The 19,003-nt window shown below is 33.9% G+C and overlaps 1 protein-coding gene across 6 annotated transcripts in view; it reads right to left on the minus strand.

The window, feature by feature from the left end:
• LOC117565911 (GTPase-activating protein skywalker) overlaps positions 1-19,003 on the minus strand; it is a 55,681-nt gene that overhangs the window by 29,378 nt on the left and 7,300 nt on the right. For all 6 annotated transcript variants that reach the window (XM_034245267.2, XM_034245273.2, XM_034245270.2 and 3 more), the window contains one exon: positions 3,650-4,176. In XM_034245267.2, coding sequence (XP_034101158.1) covers positions 3,650-3,797 — 148 coding nt within the window. In that variant the 5' untranslated portion in view covers positions 3,798-4,176. The remainder of the gene's footprint in view (positions 1-3,649; positions 4,177-19,003) is intronic.

Here is a 19,003-nt window from a genome sequence, read left to right on the forward strand (position 1 = left end):
TGAAGTGCCTTTGGATTAAATCTAATGGGAACAGCTAAACATTGAACAGAAATTCTAATATACGAGCACTATAAAGAATCAATTCTGCATTATAATAAAATGTGTTTAAAGCAAAACAGAAATTCAAAATAAAATATAAAAAATAAATATAAATATCTCAGTCTGAAAAATTGTAGTAAATAGTTGTTGAATTTCAGTTTTTATTCGCATCTTATGATTACTAACTTATGGATAGTAACTCATCTAAGCATCTTTCATCGTACTCTGCGTATGATTAATCAGCAATATTTGAGCAAAGATCATTTGAATGTTATGCGTCCCAGAGCGTTAACTTAAGATATATGGCCGGCAGATATTATAAATAATATTAATCATATGTGATGATTAAATGCAGCAGCACGCAAAAAGCTTTTAAATATCTATCAACAAAAAAAAAAAAACTCGAGAGATACAAAAAATTCCAAACATAAAAAATCTACAAATATGCTGACTAATTGGTTTTCTCTACAATATACACTTTGCCTATGATAGATTTTAGAGTTCTATAAATAGAAGGACACGGGTTAAACCACTTTGGCAAGCCAAAGAAAGTTGAGTTGATAATTTTCCCCATTTTATGTGAAATTTTATCAGAACGCAAAAAGAAATTATATTAAGTTCAGTAAAAACGAACGAAAGATGAGAAAAAAAACAACGAAAAGAAAAAGAAAATAAGGAGGAGAATGGCAGGAAAATTGCATTTATTTTTAAACAAATTAATTGGCCGTTCGCCAGCTGCCATAAAAACGTGAATCGTTATTGTTTGTGCTCAAGCAAACAATCAAGACAACAACAACTACAAACAACAACAATTATAATGAAAAATTCTTTTGCATTATGTCAAAGCTGTTGTTGTATTCCATATACACATTATAGGAAAATTGCAATCGGATTTTCCCAAAAAGAATTTAGCGTGTGTCGCACACAGAAGAAAGAAAGAAAAATAAAAATGATAATTGTGCCAATAGGAATTTCTCGAATGAAGCCAAAAAAAAAGAGAGAAAAAGAAAAAATACTCGATGGCAGGTAACATCCGTAAGTGCAAGGCCTGTTTACAACATATACAGATACAGATACAGATACATATATGTATATATAGTATAGCGAATGAGAGAAACTAAATTCAAAATCAAAATCAAGGCCAATGCCGTCAGCGACTACGAGGAGCCTTCGCTAATGGATTGAATTGGCCAATCGGCTGGCACAATTGCATTTCGAACCGAATTGCAATTGGCATTAATGCACATTGGCATTTTGACAAAGTATGAGTGGGAGATATATGAAATCTATATGCAGATACCCATATCGACAGCTGACTAACCGAACAGAAGTCATACGTAGAACGTTCGATTGAGCTGTGCAAATGTAAAATTTAATTGCCTTTGATGTGCCATGAAAATGAATTTGATTTTTCGCGTTTTTCCCTTTCATCAAATCTAAATTGATATCCTCAGATAATTTCCCATTTTTCATATTTACGTTCTGTTTTTTGATGTTTGTTTGTTTCGAATATTTGGGTCAAATTGGGATTGTTGTATAATAACCTTCACTATCACTCACATATTTCTCTATTGATAAGCTTTGATTGCTGATTGCGTGACAAAGCCAACTTCAAAGCGCTTAAATCCCTAATTGACGAACCTTTCCACAAATATAAATGATAAATATACAATATGTATTGACTCAGCAAAGTGCAAATTGCATAAATATATATATTATACATATATTGAGTGTGTGTAAATGTAAATTGCAATTTGCATTTTGCAATACAAACACACGCAGAAGAAATCAACAAAATTTCATGGCTCAACGAAAATAAAAACGAATTGTATAAACAAAAGATCAACTGAGCGTAGCGCACAAAATAAAAACAAAAATTGCTAAAACGAAAACAATATTAAAAGGGTCAAATTATGTAATCAACAAAAATATATAAAAACCAAAAGAGAGCCAAGTTAATAATCGCAAAAAGAGTTAAGAACCAGATACCTAAAGATTTGATGAGCACTCGTGACTGTTTCAACAAAACATATAATTCAATTTTGATATCATTAATTCTATTGGAATGCTGCCAATTCTTAAAGAGTTGAGTGAATTTCAATATTCTACAGGGCATCACAGAGTCTATTTCAATTGATTTTGTGTATTTTCGATTACGAATTCGATTGAATAATGTTTTAATGTTTATGTTTACACAGGCTTGTTAGCATAATTTGACATGAAGCCTTCGAGCTATTTATTCATTTTTTGCTGTATTTATACCCTGGCAATGAAGTGAACGGGTAGAATGATCTATATCGAAGCAATAGAACTGTCTATACTGACAAAAAAGACCAGTTTGTAAAATGAAGAACATTAGTCTTGTAGATTGTGTTCTTAAAATGATAACGGTAAGAAGAAATTCTTAAAGCTGAGAACAGTAATCTGAATAGACTCAAAATAAAACCAAAAATACTAGATTTAGGTTTAAAAAATTCTGTAATCCATTGAAATTCCTAACAAAATTTTAACTAGTTCTCTGTGTTTTCGTTAAGAGCTCAGCGAACCAGTCTAAGAAAGGTGGAAATCGTGGGTTTAAATACTGCACGAATCGATGACAAATATTTCATAATTAAAATGATTAACATATATAACAGATTAATAATAATAACATAATAAATAAATTGTATGAAAACAATATTTTATTTTGTATCCTTTAATAAGATTTTCGGTATTAAAATTATAAGATTTTTCTCTTTTATTGAAAAGAATGTGGTTCCTAGATCAAATGTTGTTTACGCACTTTTTTGTTCAAATTTCTCAGAGTTTACAGAGTATCTTTTCGTGCTCAACACCTTGCAATACTTGCGAGTTATAATAGCCCGAAAAAAGAAACACACATATAAATTAAACAGTTTGATATGAGAAGCGAAAACAAAAATCAAGTGTACACCGAATCCAGTCGGACCGTTGCCTGAGTTTGGATTCGGTTTGGGGCCAGGCCAAATTGGCCGGTTCGGTAAGATTTTGTCGGTGTCTGAGTCGATGGCAATGTGGAAGCAGTTGGCCCAGCTCTCTGGCCATATTAGCCGTAATTATTACAAATGCCTATATTTAATTTATTTTTGCTATACGAAATTGTTTTGTGCGTTTTTCTTGCTGCTGCTTTCTGTTCACTTTTCTCTTCAGCTGTTTATTGATTAATGTATTTTTGTCGGCAACACAAACAAACAAATAATCATTCAAGCAATGCATAATTTAATATTTTACTCAAAATATTTATGGAACACGTGTTCCTACCCCGTTTTCTATACAAAAAAAGTTCTGTTTATGCCCCCCAGTTCTTAATTTCTTGTGCAGAGTAGTTAAAGGTCGTATTATTATTTTGATTGCAAATGGAGCTCATTAGAATTTCGTACTCTTATTTATTTAACCAGAATTTATGCGCCTGCTGTTCCACGTTTTAAATTGTATTCATATATCATTTTTGTTTGTTCGCTTATTTACCAGCATCAATCTTCAAGAACTTTTGTTTATGCTAAACCAAGAAAATAGCATCGAACTTGCAAGCAAGAATTGTGTGTTTGATTTGACACTTAAAGCTCAAAAATTAATTGTGCAATAAACTCACCAGTTTGCTTTGGCAGATTGTAGAAATCGAGTGTCTTGATCTCCGATGTTTCCACATGCGGAGCAAATCCCTCATACAGATCGCTCTCCTCCACAATGCCGCTCAATTTATCGGCCTGAGCCGATGTGTCCGCCCGATGATACGGCATCTTCTTCGCCAGTTTTACTCTCTGCTTAAAATCCGTGGTCTCCGCTTAATGTCTGTTGGAGCAATATCTCTGCTCCGTTTAATCCTGAATGTAGTTTTTTCTTCTTTAGCTTTGCTATGCAAGACTTGGCAAATTTGATTGATTTGTGCGCAATTGATTAACAGGTATTTATTTTATTATATATTTAGTTATATATTTTGAGTGACTAGATCAACTTGATTGTGGTTTGTGGCTTGCTAATTTGTGATTTCTTCTCGCTTTGTTATTGTGGCCTATGGAGACAGAAACACTCCAATACGATGATGCCGCGCGGAATTCATTATAATGAACGATTTAGAACAAATACTGCGATAGCATAGTGCTGAACTTAATGAAGAGTCTGCAAAGAAAGAAAAGTGAATTGTTAAATTTGGTTAATAACAAGTAGGAAAGCTTTAGTCGAGTGTGCTCGACTGTGAGATACCCGCTATCCATTTTGAATGGAATCAAATCAGTACGGTATTTATTTTAAAATATACCGAATCAATAAACCGACAAAAAATACTAAAAATACAAAACAGTGCAGTATTTATTTTAAATTATGTCAAATCAATATACCGCAAAAATACTATAAAAATATACCACGATCATATTTTGTATTTGTAAACAATACAGTATTTATTTTTTTAAATGTCAAATTAATATACCGCAAAAATACTAAAAATGCAATACACATCAGTATTCATTTTAAAATATACCGAAATACTACAAAAAATATACCAAATATCATATTTTGTATTTATAAACAATGCGGTATTTATTTTTTTAAATGTCAAATTAATATACCGCAAAAATACTAAAAATACAATACAAGGCAGTATTGATTTTAAAATATACAAAATTAATACACCACAAAAATACTAAAAATATACCTGCGACTACATATGGTATATTGGTAAAGTACAAACTTTTAAAATATGCCATAGAATAAAAAATAGGCAGTTTTTTCGTACAAAAGTATTTCTTAATACTGTTGATCAGCTGTTGAACCAGATAATATTGACTTTACAGCTTCGGAAATGCCACCTTCTGTCTGTTACATACATTCCCTGGCAGCACAAAATTATACTACCCTTCTTCCCTATGGGTAGCGGGTATAAAAATTGCAGTGCTTTAAACAAGGCAAAAGGCAACATTGTGTAGCTCAATCAATTGCCATCGGCTGTCAAGCAAACTGATGTGATGTTGGTAAATAAACACTCAATATACTCGACTTTATGGCTGCGCATGTTATTCGAGATGTATCTTAAAGTCCTTGTCAGTCAGAGGCGCATCAAGATCTGAATTCACCCACAAAATTGGTTCAATGACACGGGGCACTGTGAATGCTGAACATTTCAATTCATTTGGGCCAACAACAACAAGAAGAACAACAACAACAACGACAAGAAAAATAACAACAACAGTTTGTAGACAAGGCGCCTTTCAACCATAAAATACACGACGACAACGCCGGCAATAAAAACTCAACTCAATCGGACAGAGAGTTAAATGTGCTTTATATAAATACGAGAAGCACACAAAACAAAAACAAAAAAAAACAAAAAACATAAAATACTTAAAAGGCTCCCAAATGTCGCCCTCATATTTTCTCAATTCTCACGAGGGTAAAACAACAATCGACAGTAGCAGGTTTTGAGACTCGAGACTGAGATTCTACTGAGATGCTAAATTCTCAATCGGATTCGTTGAATTTGATTGCAATTACAATGTCGATGTCTAATTAATATGTGGCAAATCCCAAAGCGACGCAATAAAAATACATAAAATATATGGATGCAAAAACAAATCATTATCACGCATATAAAAAAAGAAATATGTGCGAATGTATTTGAAATTTATAAAAGCAGCAAAAAATGTAGAAATATTTTTAGCATGACAAAATAAGTCTCAAAACTTAAGTATGAAAATGTCTATTAAAGAATACAAATCAAACGAAATTGAAGAAATATGTTTGACATCATTAAATAATAATATATTATTATATTTTGTTTTTATTATTTATTTATTTATTAAACAAGAATGTTCAAAATTCGAACCAAATTGAAGAAATATGATTGGCTAACGTTACGTATACTTAATTTTACTATTTATAGAATTGTGTTTTAATTATATATTTATTTATTAAATAGTGATATTAAAAAATGGGGCAAAATGAACATTTTGATTTATTTAAAATAATAATATGTAATCTCAAATTATAGTCAAACGAAAATAATTAAATATGAATGGCCAATAATAATATTATTTATTAAAAAATCAAAAAAAAATTGTATAATTTTGATTGACTAATGGTGCGAATCGTTAAGTAAACATTATAAATTTATTTAATATTTTGTGTGCATTAAAAAATATTTATTAAATTTTGAAATTTATTTTAATAATTATTTATTAAACAGTATTACGCATATCATTATCAATAAATAATACTATTTATAAAATTTGGTATTAATTGAAAAATTCAATAATCAAACGAAATAAAGTAGAACATTAAACAATCATATTTATTAAACCAAATAAATATGATTGCATATCGGCTAATCAGCTTAATATCAGGTTTAATGAGGTCGACCATAAAATAAATTTCCATTAAATGAAACAACATTTAAATACAAGTAGCTGTGGCTGGCTACTGCAATATCTCAATTGAAAAACGCAAAAACTCACACACACACACATGGGGCGTATACTTAATATGCAACTGACTGAGACTAAATGACAACTATAATGCGCACACGCCTGGCTAAAACCCAAACCTCATATAGCAGTTAAATATTTAGCGTATCTCGATTCTGCATTCTTCCCTCCATTGCGCATAATTTGTGTTCGCTACTTTTTGCCCGTCGAGTGCTTTCGTTTCATCGCCAGAGCCGCAATTCGAATGTTAAATAGGCAACCCTTGGCTGCCTCCCCCATTCAGCAGCAGCAAACTGTTGTCAGCTACTGTGAGTGAGTAAAAACAAAAGCAAAATGCGAAAATTGAATTGCAAATTTCAATTGATATTCTGCGCACGTATCAAAAAAACCAAAACGTACTAAAGCAACAGCAACAACAACACTTTGAGATCAGCTACAACAACAACTTCTTTCAATTTCATTTGACACTTTTAATGATTTCGCTTGTCAGCAACAACATTTTCAGTTGAAAAGAAGTAGAGTCGAGGAGGGGCGACGATCACATTGACGGAGACTAGACAGACTTCTCTGATAGATAGATAGATAGATCGTTGCGTTTGACTGACTTGACAGTGGTGTTAAATGCTTAGAATGTGAGAGACAGCTGCCTGAAAAGCGACGTGCAACTTATCAATTGAAATGGAAACTATATCACAATCGAAAAGCGTGAAGTAAATTGCACTGTGAAAGGAATATGTGATAAGAATTTTACGGATTCTCCACTTCACAAATATTTGTATATTTCTTAAAAGTATTCTCTACTGAAAGCTATTTACAGGGAAATAACATAAACTGAAACAATTTAATATATATAAAATATATTCTTAAAGCTCTGGATTAGATTGTTTTTAAGAACTTTTTCTGTTTAACGATAAAATAAATAAATTTGGTTGGCGATTATTTTTGTCTTTTCGTTTGCAGAATAATAATTCTTAAATCATTCTTAGCTCTGATTAAAGTGGAAATCAAGAGCTACAAGATTCATCTTTACTTAACATATAAAAATGTTTTGGTATTCGTTTTTTTACTGCAGATAGAGAATCAAAGATATAGATAGATATATTTTCTACAACTTATTTATATAACACAAACTTAAGCATCATATAAGTTCTTTACTTAATCTTAAGGCACATTTTGTGGGGTGAAGCACATGAATTAATTTCTTGCTGATGATATCATAAGGGGAAATACAGCTATATGGTTATTCCCTCAGATACTCAGATATTATTGCTTTGCCAGATAAATCAACTTGTTGTGGCTGCTGTAATATTTAGCAAAAAAAAAAAAAGGAAAGTAAAGTATCTTTTTGAAATGCCGCTAAATAGACAAATGACATAATCATTGCATTGTAAATTACACTTTGGGGTTCTCAGTTTGTTGTTCTTAGTCCGACTTTGTTTGCACCTGACGGAAGTTGGGTCGTGGCCTCAATATCAATACTGATAAATAGACTCAACAGACAACAAACCGCATTCAAGTTTAATTGTTATACTGCACAGTAGGCTCATTAGTGTGGCTTTTTTTTTTTGATTATTATTATGTTGTTATTGTGTCATCGTCATAGGCGCATTTTGCATTTAAGTATCTCGTTTATTTCGTTCAATTCATGTGCAAATTTCCAATGTATGTCAATATTATGCTAGATTCGCATTTCAAGGTGCCTCAATCAACAAGTTCGAGAGAATATTTACAATGAGTAAGTATTAGATGTATAAAGTTATTAAACATTACATTTTGTTGACTTTTGAGCAGGCAAAACAAACATATTCATATCGTTATCTGTACGTTGCAGCTAATTTAAGCTAATTAAATCAAATCAAATGAAATCAGTGCGCAAGCAAGCGCAAGTCAATTGAATTCAATTGGACAACAACGAAACGAAAAAAAACAAACTAAATAAAAGCAGCAAAATTGTTGTTTTTACATCATTTGATTAGCCGCCCTCAAGAGAACACACACACACACAGTCGAACACACACACACACACACACACGAACACACAAACACACACAACATGACACGGCTAATTAAAACGTTTATGCAAATCAGCTGACACGGGATGTCATGTCATGCATTGGAGGTCAGTCAGATCAGATCTCTCTCCACCTCCCTCTCTATGTCTCTCTCTCTCACTCTGTCTCTGTCTGACATTTGCGCAGATTAAACATGGCGGCTGCCGTTGGCAAGTGTCAGTGTTTAAGCTCATAACTAACTAACCACAATATCGACAACTCAATTCTCAATTGCAAATATGCTACACATATAATAAAAGGGGTATTTTCTTATTTATTTTAGTTCATTCTTTTTTACTTCAATTATGTTGAAAGTGTAGAATTTACTTATTATCTTTAGATAGATAGATTGTAAATAAAATAAGAAAGAGAAATAATTAAAATAAGAAATAAAAAAAAGTATGTTAAAAACTAAAGTTAGAATTGTAAAATTGCAACTTTTGAAATTCTTAATTATACGTTCATGAAATATTTCAGATATTAAACTTAAATTATCGCAACATAAAAAAAGAGTTCATAGAAATAAGTCGATAGATTCTTGGGTGTCACCAAATGATATAAAATACAAATAATTTGCATATTGTTGTATAATGTTATTATACGACAATTTATATTATTTTATTTGGTTTATATTATTTTATTTTTTTCTATTTTATTTTATTTTATTTTATTTTATTTTATTTTATTTTATTCTGTTTTATTCTATTTTATTCTTTTTTATTTTAATTATATTATTTTATTTTTTTCTATTTTATTTTCTTAATATTATTTTATTTTATTCTACTTTATTTACATATGTTGAAAACTGAAACCAGGATTGTTTAATTCTTCTAATTCTTAATACGCTTTTTTGTATATATGTTTTTAGATATTAAAGGTTAATAATCGGAACACCAATACCACATGAACAGACTTCAAAAACACAAGAAGTCAATAGATTCCTAAGTGTGATCAAATGATATAAAAATAAAACAATTTCATAGGGTTTGAATGTTTGAGTAGGCGTATTCGAACAATTTAAATTACTTTATTTCATCTTATTTTATTTATTGTACTTTACTTATGTTCACAGTAAAACCAGAATGGCATAATTAAAGCTCTTGAAATTCCATAGTAAATATAATATACGTTTTTTTAGCGTTTCTAAAAGTTTTAATAGTAAATGCATATTTAAATTTCATAGTAAATATAATATATGTTTTTAGTGTTTTAATGATTTGTTATTTTCGTATATTTCAATAGAGGTATTCCAATAATTTATTTTGTTTATTAATTTTTATTATTTTTTTTTTTTTCATTTATTTACTTATTTTTTATTTACTTTAATAATCTTTCTAACTTATTGCATTAATCACAGCAATATTCAAAAGCTTTATATTAACTTTGATTTAATTTAATTCTATTCGTACTTCATTGATTCAAATTAGAAATAATTGCATTTTTCATACACTCATTTATTTATTTATTACACTAGAGCGTAACTTGCAGTCACCCTTTGTTTCAGTTCACAGACAGCTGTCAAATATTTGCGCTAATCCGCAGCTCATTTGATGCAATCAATTGGCAAATTTGAAGCGCACACTTAACACATACACATACATACGTACATATTAACACACGGCACGCTGACACAAGCTGAGTGCTATGTGAGTTGTGAGTTTGTTTGCACCCACGCGAGTGACGTAAGTGCAACATGGGCATGGAAATGGAAATTTTACTCTCGACTTGCAGTTGTCTAAACAATTTTTGCGTTACTTTGTGAAATGCAAAAAATAAAGAAAAATTGAAACAAAAAAACTTTCCATTGTTTTTCATCAAATGTGATTAGACTGACGTTGCGTGGCAACAGCGAAAGCGAAGCGTCGGCTTCATTTAATATCTGAGTGCATCGACTGTTTGCACAGGACACACCCAATCTAATCTGAATCTAAACGGACAGCGTGAACTGAAGGCAAAAAGAATAGACAACAGATATGGTGCATATATATCGAATCTATTGACAACTTTTCTTGAAAAGAATAAAAACAAATTTACTAGTTACAAATAATAATAAAAAGTGTAAACATTATAAACAATATATAATAACCATAAAACTCTAGGGTTTCTGTATAATCGATATTTTATCTAAAGCTTGAGGTTTCTTCACTTACATACCAATTCATTAAAAGAATAACAAATAATAATTAAATGCGCAGAATAGGAAAAGAAACACTTATACAAAAATTAGTTCATTGTGGAGCATAAAGTTTTGTTTATAAACAAGATCTATAACAAGATCTATAATATTAATATATGACATTTCTCTTAAAAACTTCCCTTCAGTTAATTAACAAGTTCTATTTAAATACATTTAGTATACACACTTTGAGATTGCGTTGATAACTACCTCAAAAACATTCCTCAATTTTCAACTAATTACATTTCGTGTTTTTTCCCGCAAAAAAACTTGTCATCGCTAAGCACCTTTCACCCCCAATTTTAATTATAGCCGAGTTGCCAACTAGGTCAGTCAACTGAACCGTCTATACGTTTTATGACTTTTAGACACACTTGAGCTAAATTTGCATACATTATATATACTAACCTAACCATGTGGCATAAGCAATGATGATGTTTGGGTAGGCTCTAGAGCCTAGAGAGTGTGCTAGAGGATTGTGTTGCTAAGAACCGAGAACTGAGAACCGAGAACTGAGAACTGGGCCAAGTACCTGGCAGCTGTCACTTTTCACAACCTTCTTCGAACTCACAGTGCAGTGACTTGGGCCGATGGCCCCCAAAAGCACACCCACGACGTCTAGTTTACCGCCCCCCGCTTCAGGGACATTATAAAACAAGTAAAATGGAGAAATTGTGTCAATTTTTGCTTAGCAGTAAAAACGACAAGAAAAGCAAAAGGCAAAGCGAACACAACAAAAAAACAAAAAAAAAGGAATAGAAATTATGCCATCATATGCTTTAGTAAGCCCTTTAAGTACACACACATACATATATACAAATCTATATGTATGTGTGTGTGTATATATATGTGTGTGTCGGTTACTCAATGTGGGCCAACAGCAAGCATATTGAGAGTGTCGCGGTCTTTGACGAGGGAGGTTTCTGAGTGAGAGAGAGAGAGAGAGTGAGGAGTGTAGAGTGTGGAGTGTGGGAGTGTGGGAGCGACAGCTGGAAAGGACACTTTACGTCAGCAACAGAGCAAATAGAATTACGTAGAGAGCGACGAGCTAGAGAGAGGGCAGCGAATTAGAGGGAGGCAGGCAGCGAGAGTGAGAGCGAGAGCGAGGTGGAGAACTGAAGCAGTTGTGGAGAGTGTGGAGAGTGTGTGTGGTGAGGTTGGGTAAATCAATGAATGAACTCACGCACACACTCACACTCACACACACACCCAGACAGCGACGCTTGTGCGAGCGAGATGGCTGACAAGTTACTGAATCAATTTATGCTAACATCTGTGCCGTGGTGAGAGGCAAAAGGGCAATCAAAGGACACGCACATGAGCGGCGCCAACGCCAAGGAAATCAACTTGTCAACTCGACAAGGACAGCGACACACCACCGCCGACAATTTTTTGCGTCAAGACAATTAAAATAAAATCACTAAATCATCAAAAAAAAAAAAAGTAAAGAAATGAAAATAAAAAAGCCACTAAAAACCAGACACAGACCAGAGGCCACAAATCGAAGCGTCTGGCTTGACCTGATTTACAGAGCTACATAACTTCGCTCCCCCTCCTGTGCCTGCTCCCCCTCCCTTCCCCCATGCCATGCCCCTGGGATGTGGCGCCCCCTTGTCGCCAACTTGGCACACTTTTGTGGCAGACGCTGCGACGCTGCTAAAATGCCAAGGCACGCAAGGCTCTTTAGCTTTTTGCTGTTTAGTTTTTTGTTTTCTTTCATTTTTTTCTTTTGTTATTTTTGGCAACACAAAAGAAAAACCTGTATGCTGCACTTGCCACAACAAAATGCAGCGGTCAATGAACTGCAAAAACTGCAACTGCAGCAGCAGCAGCAACAATGTTTTTTTTTCTTCTTCTGCTGCATTTCTGTATTTCATAATAATTGCATATAAGCGCATGCTAAGCTAAGCGCTCGCTGGCTAGAAAAATTGAGGAAAAAAACTTAAATCACGTGCATTAGCCCAGGCACAGTTATTTTTACGGGCCTCGAAGCTTCTTCTAGCTGCCACAAAAAAAAAAACGAGAAAAATTCACATAGCTTGGAAAAGCGATTGCCAGAAAAAAAAGAGAGAAAAAATGTTGCATGTGGGAAAATGAAGAAATGAAGCGGCCAGTTTGCCAAACAAAGGCAGCGGCAACAACAGTGGCAACATTGAAGCGAGTTCGCTTCAGTTTGGTTTTGGTTGTGCCTCTGCCTCTGTCTCTGCCTCGGTCTCTGCTTTTGCATTGTGTGTGGTTTGTTATGTAAGTTGCAGCCACACACTCACATATTTTCTCGGCATTTTCTTTCTTTTTTGCTACTATTTTCTTTACGTATTTTTCTGCTTGGCTTGGCAAAAAGTTTCATTTCGATTGTGGGCACAAAAATGCAGCGACAGCGTATGCAGAGAATAATTCTTTTTCCCTTTCTCTTTCCCTCTCTCTCTCGGAAGGGCGAAAGCACATGAATCATCGCAATTGTTAAGTGTCAGCCAGAAATGTGTATGCTCTTGTTTTTTTTTTCCTCTCCAGCTACTTCACGTTTTCTCCTATTTTCTTTTTTTTTAATTATTTGCGGTCAACATGGCGTATGAAGGAACCGCATAACAATTATCGTTACGCATACGTCATGTTGACACAGCGTTTTGTGCAACAATGCGATGAGTAGTTAACGATGCATGCTGAACCTTTTTTAAGCTTGCCTAATCGACAAAACAAAAAGTTAATCAACTCGATTTGTAATTAGAAACTTTAATAAAAATAAATTATGACCTAAATTTAGAGTGCTTCTAGGGGTTATTTTTAATAAATATATATGTAAGTTCTATTAAAAGTTTTAAAGTAGTCATCGATGATTTCGATTTTCGTAGCTTTTTCCAGATTTATGTGCGTTTAAAATAAGTGTAAATTATATTAAAAGTTGTCGATGATTTAAAGTGTGAAGTCTATATTGTTTCATAGAGATGTAAATTGAATTCAATGTTTTACAATAATCATTGAGTTTTCATGTATTAAATGTAAAGATAAATCTCATAAGATTTAAAAGTTTTGTTCTGGAAATCACCAATTATTAAAATATAATACAACTAATACAATAGTAATCGTTGACTACATAATATTATTTTTATAGTAGTTACATAAATTGAAAGCATTTCTATTATTGACTACTCTAGGTGCCATATGTTAATAATTCAATTAGCTACGGGCGTCTAATTGCATGCTACTGGAATGAAGTTCTCGTCACTTGTCAATCAAATAAAAATGTACGTTAAGTGCACTCATTTTAAGGTCGTTTGGGTAGGAATGGCCAAATGAAATGTTTATGTCGAGACTTTAGTGGCTATTGAGCTGCACTCAAATTACATCTAATTACAAACATTTACGGCATTTAATAGTCGCACATATGAGAGGCCCCATATGTCGCCACGCTGAGGAAACAAATGGTCCCGAAAATTATGATGATGATGGCCAACACACACAAAAACGGCAAATAAATGTGAATGTGCCCAGACAGCAGTCGGAAAGTGAGAGAGAGGAAGAGAACTCAATGAGTGCTCTGAGTACAATATGATGTAAAGTGTAGCAGGCTGGCTGCTTGGGGTCTTGTGTGTTCGTCTGGGGATCTCATCAAGGCCAGAGGCAAACAGCAGGGCGGCCTGTTGCAACTGTTTACACTTCGACATTGCAACACCGACAGAGAGACAGAGAGACCCAGACAGCTACAACAACCACAACAACCACAACAACATGACCAAACGTTCCGTTTCGTTTCGTTTGTTTAAATAAATGAACAGTCAGACAGGCAGACAGAGATCCATAAATGTCGATGTGGCGCAAAAACTTATAATTTACTCGCAAATGCACATTGAAATACATTTTGCAACTGCACACACACAGAGAGAGCGAGAGAGAACGCTGTCTATGCTACCTGTATGTGGCTATATATTTTTTAGTGTGCCATTGAAATTTATGACTGCGATGGGGATAATGAAATTGAAATGAAATAAAGTAATTCTAAAAAGAATACAATAGAATTCACAATAGAATAAGAGCCGAGTAATTCATTTTGTAACTGGCTAAGATATTGCACACACATAACTCTTATCCGCAGCATTGGATATGATTGGGATAGTATACGATATTAATTTGAAGCATTTGCCTGCAATATAGAATGCAGTTAAGTGTTATCCGATTGCCGAAATCGTCGCGGATAATACCGGATAATTATATAAAGCCTTGTTTATTCTGTCATTTAATATACAAAGTATAACTACTTTATATTAGAAATAAAAGCAGTATGATAATACAGCAAATTCTTAATTAAGGCATTATAAACCCTGATTAATACATTGCTATTATGTTACATGCACATAGCCCTTATCCGCAGAGTGAAATTCGATTCGGATAAAATACAATGAAGAATTTAAAAATCCATCTAAAATATTGTATGCATTTATGTCTTATCCCATGACCGTAAGCAACCCGGATAACAGCGGATAATAATATACAGCCTCTCTCTAGCTTTTATTTAAGATAAAACTACTTTATTACAAACAAAAGCATTTTGTTAAGCTTTTGTTTATAATGGCAATTCTAGCCGAAGTCGTTAGACCGTATAATAATGACACTCAATAACTTTAAACGATGTCGGATAACGCGTTCTCTCGCACTAAACACAACACCAAACATTTGTGATAATCTTAACAGCTTATCAGGCTTTCCCCCCGCTGATATCGTTGTTTATATATTATATAAACGACAAGCATTTGTAGTATAAACGAAAATGAAGAATTGCTGCCCAGACTTGAAAATGTTGCTGAAAAACGCGCGTCCGAGGTCAACAAATATGCAGAAAAGACGCGAGTATAGATTGATAAGATAGACTCGCTGCTAGTTGTATGTACTACTAACTTATGTTCAAGTTGTCGTACTACAAGCGAGTGAGTTTGTAGCATGTAGTTGAGGTAGTTGTTAAAAGTCGACGCCGTTGGTTTGCACCCAAAAATACCAAATACCGAATACAAACTACAAAATGAGAAATACGCTGATAAGCAACACTTAGAGACTGGGTCTGTGGGTCTCATTTTGTTTTTGGCCACATTGATAAGCGATGTTAAATAACACCGGGAATGACTCTGTCACGAGTCAACGTCGTCGTCGTTGTCGATGTCGCGTATCAAACGCATAAACCAGCTGAGCGTTTGACTATTTTTAGTCTCCCAAAGTGGCTGACATTGATTGTAAATCTTGGCAATGGCAGCACTCAATGTAAATGTAAAAAACAAAAAGGGGGCGGGCCACTGACTGCGGAGACACCGCTGAGTCTGGGAGCAGACAAATGCAGGGCCATTACTTTGACGACGACAAGTCCACAAAGTTCATCATCAATCAGCAACAGTTGTCGATAGCTATTTTGCAATATTGTATTTTATATTTTTATACGCATTTTACTTTTCAATCGATTGAGAGAATTTTCGAGATTTAGTTAGAGAGAGAGAAAACCGGTCCGATGTCATCATGATTTCATTTCGTATGTACTTAAGTCTGCCATATTTATATAAATATATTACGATTACGGCCAAATGGTGTGTGCGAATGTTGCCAAAATGTGTAAAAATTTGTGTTGTAGCAAGCAAAGGTAAGAGCAAATGTCTTGTTTTGAGATGACAAAATGAAGATGACAGCAAAGATATTTGATTTGTAACTAGGATAGATCTAAAACCTAGTAAAAAACAACGCCCATTAATCCAAGATTTGTATATATTAAACCTCGCCTAAGTTAGTTTTCTTTAAACGATATCGCTGGGTCGTGTCACGCGCCCATCTCTAGGCCTGACTCAGCTGATACAAGTCTTACTTGTACAATTGTTCTACACTTGTTTTGGCATTCCAGCGAACTTCAATGATATTCGAGAGCACATCGAGAGCTCAGCTGAGCGCAAACTGAAACTCGCTGCACCATCACGTGCTTTTCAAGTATACCATATATATATATGTATATATATATGCTACGGGTAGCCGACTTATCGCTCGCTCACTTTGAGTTTTGCGGCGAGTATTTATTTATTATTTTCATTTCGCTTTTGAGCTTTGTAAACAATGGAGGAGGCCTGTTTCCAAATATTTATTAGACAATACCATTTCAGGTTGAGCACGAGTTTCGTTTCGCCCAAAAGATTTTTGCAGTAGTTTGTTAGCTTCATGTGGGGGCGATGGCAAAAAAGAAAAATGAAAAAAAAAAGAAACTGAAAACTTTGTACACTGTCCACACACTGCTTAATACTGCTTCTGTATTGTGCGATCACGTTCACCAAGTGCTTTGGACGCATGCGTATTAAGCCAAATAAAATATACACAACCGAACAAAAAAAAAACACGCTAATTTCACAAACACGCAAAAAGCAACGCAAAGATCATTGCACGATTTGCGTCATTAGCGCATGAAATGCAACAGTTCAAGCGAAGGATTTGCAGACTCTAAATATAGCAGTCAAACGACGGGATACTGCAAATTATCCGTTGCAAGAACATACGATGGATAAAAATATAAGAGTAGCTTATTTATGAAAATATAGCAAAAAGTTAGTTATAAATATAATTGTATTTAATATGCTTAAATTTATTGTGACTCGAATAGTATTTAATAATATTTTATTATAAGTTTTATTAAAAACCGTTATCCGTTTCAAGAAATTACATTGAAAAAATGTATAAAAGTGGCTTATTATCCGTTGCAAAAGTAGCTTATTACGGCTTAAGAAAATATAGCTTAAACTTGGTAAAAATACTATACGATATGCTCAGATTATTTGTTATTCGAATAGTAGTTTATATCCGTTATCCGTTTTAAGAAAATACGAGGGATAAATATGAAAAAGCGATCAAAGGGGAAAAAGTATTTTGAATAGATATCCCCAGATTAATGATAATCGCTACGCATAGTAATATGAACGAAAATGCATATATACTAAGCTAATTTGTTTTCTTCATTAAAAAACTTATCCGGATAATTTTGACTGCTTACGAGCCCCGAAGAGTAGCTGCTATATGGAAAAAAGGCTTTTGAATAGATTTATCCATAATAATAATATGAAATAAATTGCAGATCTTAGTAGATATCTTCTTATCTTCTTAAAAAAAAAACTTATCCGGATAACTTTGATTACTAAAGAACACGGTTTATCCTGCTTTGGATAAGTAGTGTAATTTCACAGCCATAAACCTTAGATGTAAAAATCTCCGTTTGAATAATTATTCATTTATATTCCATACAGTGTGAATGATTTTTCAGTTTATCCGCTTGCGTCACATCTGCCATAGAGTCTAGAGTCTACAGCAGACCTTACTCAAAACTCATTTACAAATGGCAAAAATATTTGCACGTGCACAAATTCTAAAAATGCTCGACTAATTGTCGTGCTTGTTATTTTCGTTTTTGGTTTTGCTAATTAAAGAAACCAGAGCCAATTAATTAGTGCTCATATGTGACCATTTGCCGCACAAATGTGGACGTGACATTCACAATTGCCCCCTCAGAGATCCCCTCTGCCATAGTTTGCGAATCGCAATTATAGAACGACAAACAAATTTTTAAACCATGAAGAGGCGTGCGAAAAAATAAAATAATAAAAAAAAAATCCCTTAACTAACTGTCGCCCACGCAGCGATTCGCAGCGGACTCTCGACTGTCGACTGTCGACTGGGGCAAAATAATTTGACGAGCATAAATTGAATTAGCGCTGCGATGAAGAAGCAGCGCATAATCCACTGGGGATTTATTTATTGAAAGCGCGTCAAATTTGCAAAGATAACAAACAGAGATGGAGATGGAGAGAGTGAAAGAGAGAGAGGGGAAAATATGATGGGCATGTGAAAACAAAGCAAGACTCAAGAATTTGCCAAGCAACGTAACTGGGCCTTCTCTTTATTCTTCTTCTTTGCTTGACAATGGTATGGTGTTCAATTCAATTAAGCATTGGCTTAGGGAGTTGAACCTGAATATTTCACAGAGGTCGAGAGAGAGACAGAGAGAAAGAGGGACAGAGGGAACTTCTTTTGTACGTAATTCACTTTATTCAAATAATGTATAATATAATAAATGCTTGAATGCAAAATACAATGGGCAGAAACAAGTAAACTACGCGCCATTGTCATCAACTCGAGTCGACTCGACTGCCTGGTTTACCTCGACAGCGAGGGAGGAGGGGGGTCGAAAGGGGGAGCATTGGGGACCCACAGGCTGTGTTGCTTATGTTTTGTGCCCCGAGGCCGGATGTTTTTATGGCGGGCTGAGCGAGCTCCTCTATGCGAATTGAACTTATCTC

Source organism: Drosophila albomicans, chromosome 2L (genome assembly GCF_009650485.2).
Source record: "Drosophila albomicans strain 15112-1751.03 chromosome 2L, ASM965048v2, whole genome shotgun sequence".
NCBI lineage: Eukaryota > Metazoa > Arthropoda > Insecta > Diptera > Drosophilidae > Drosophila > Drosophila albomicans.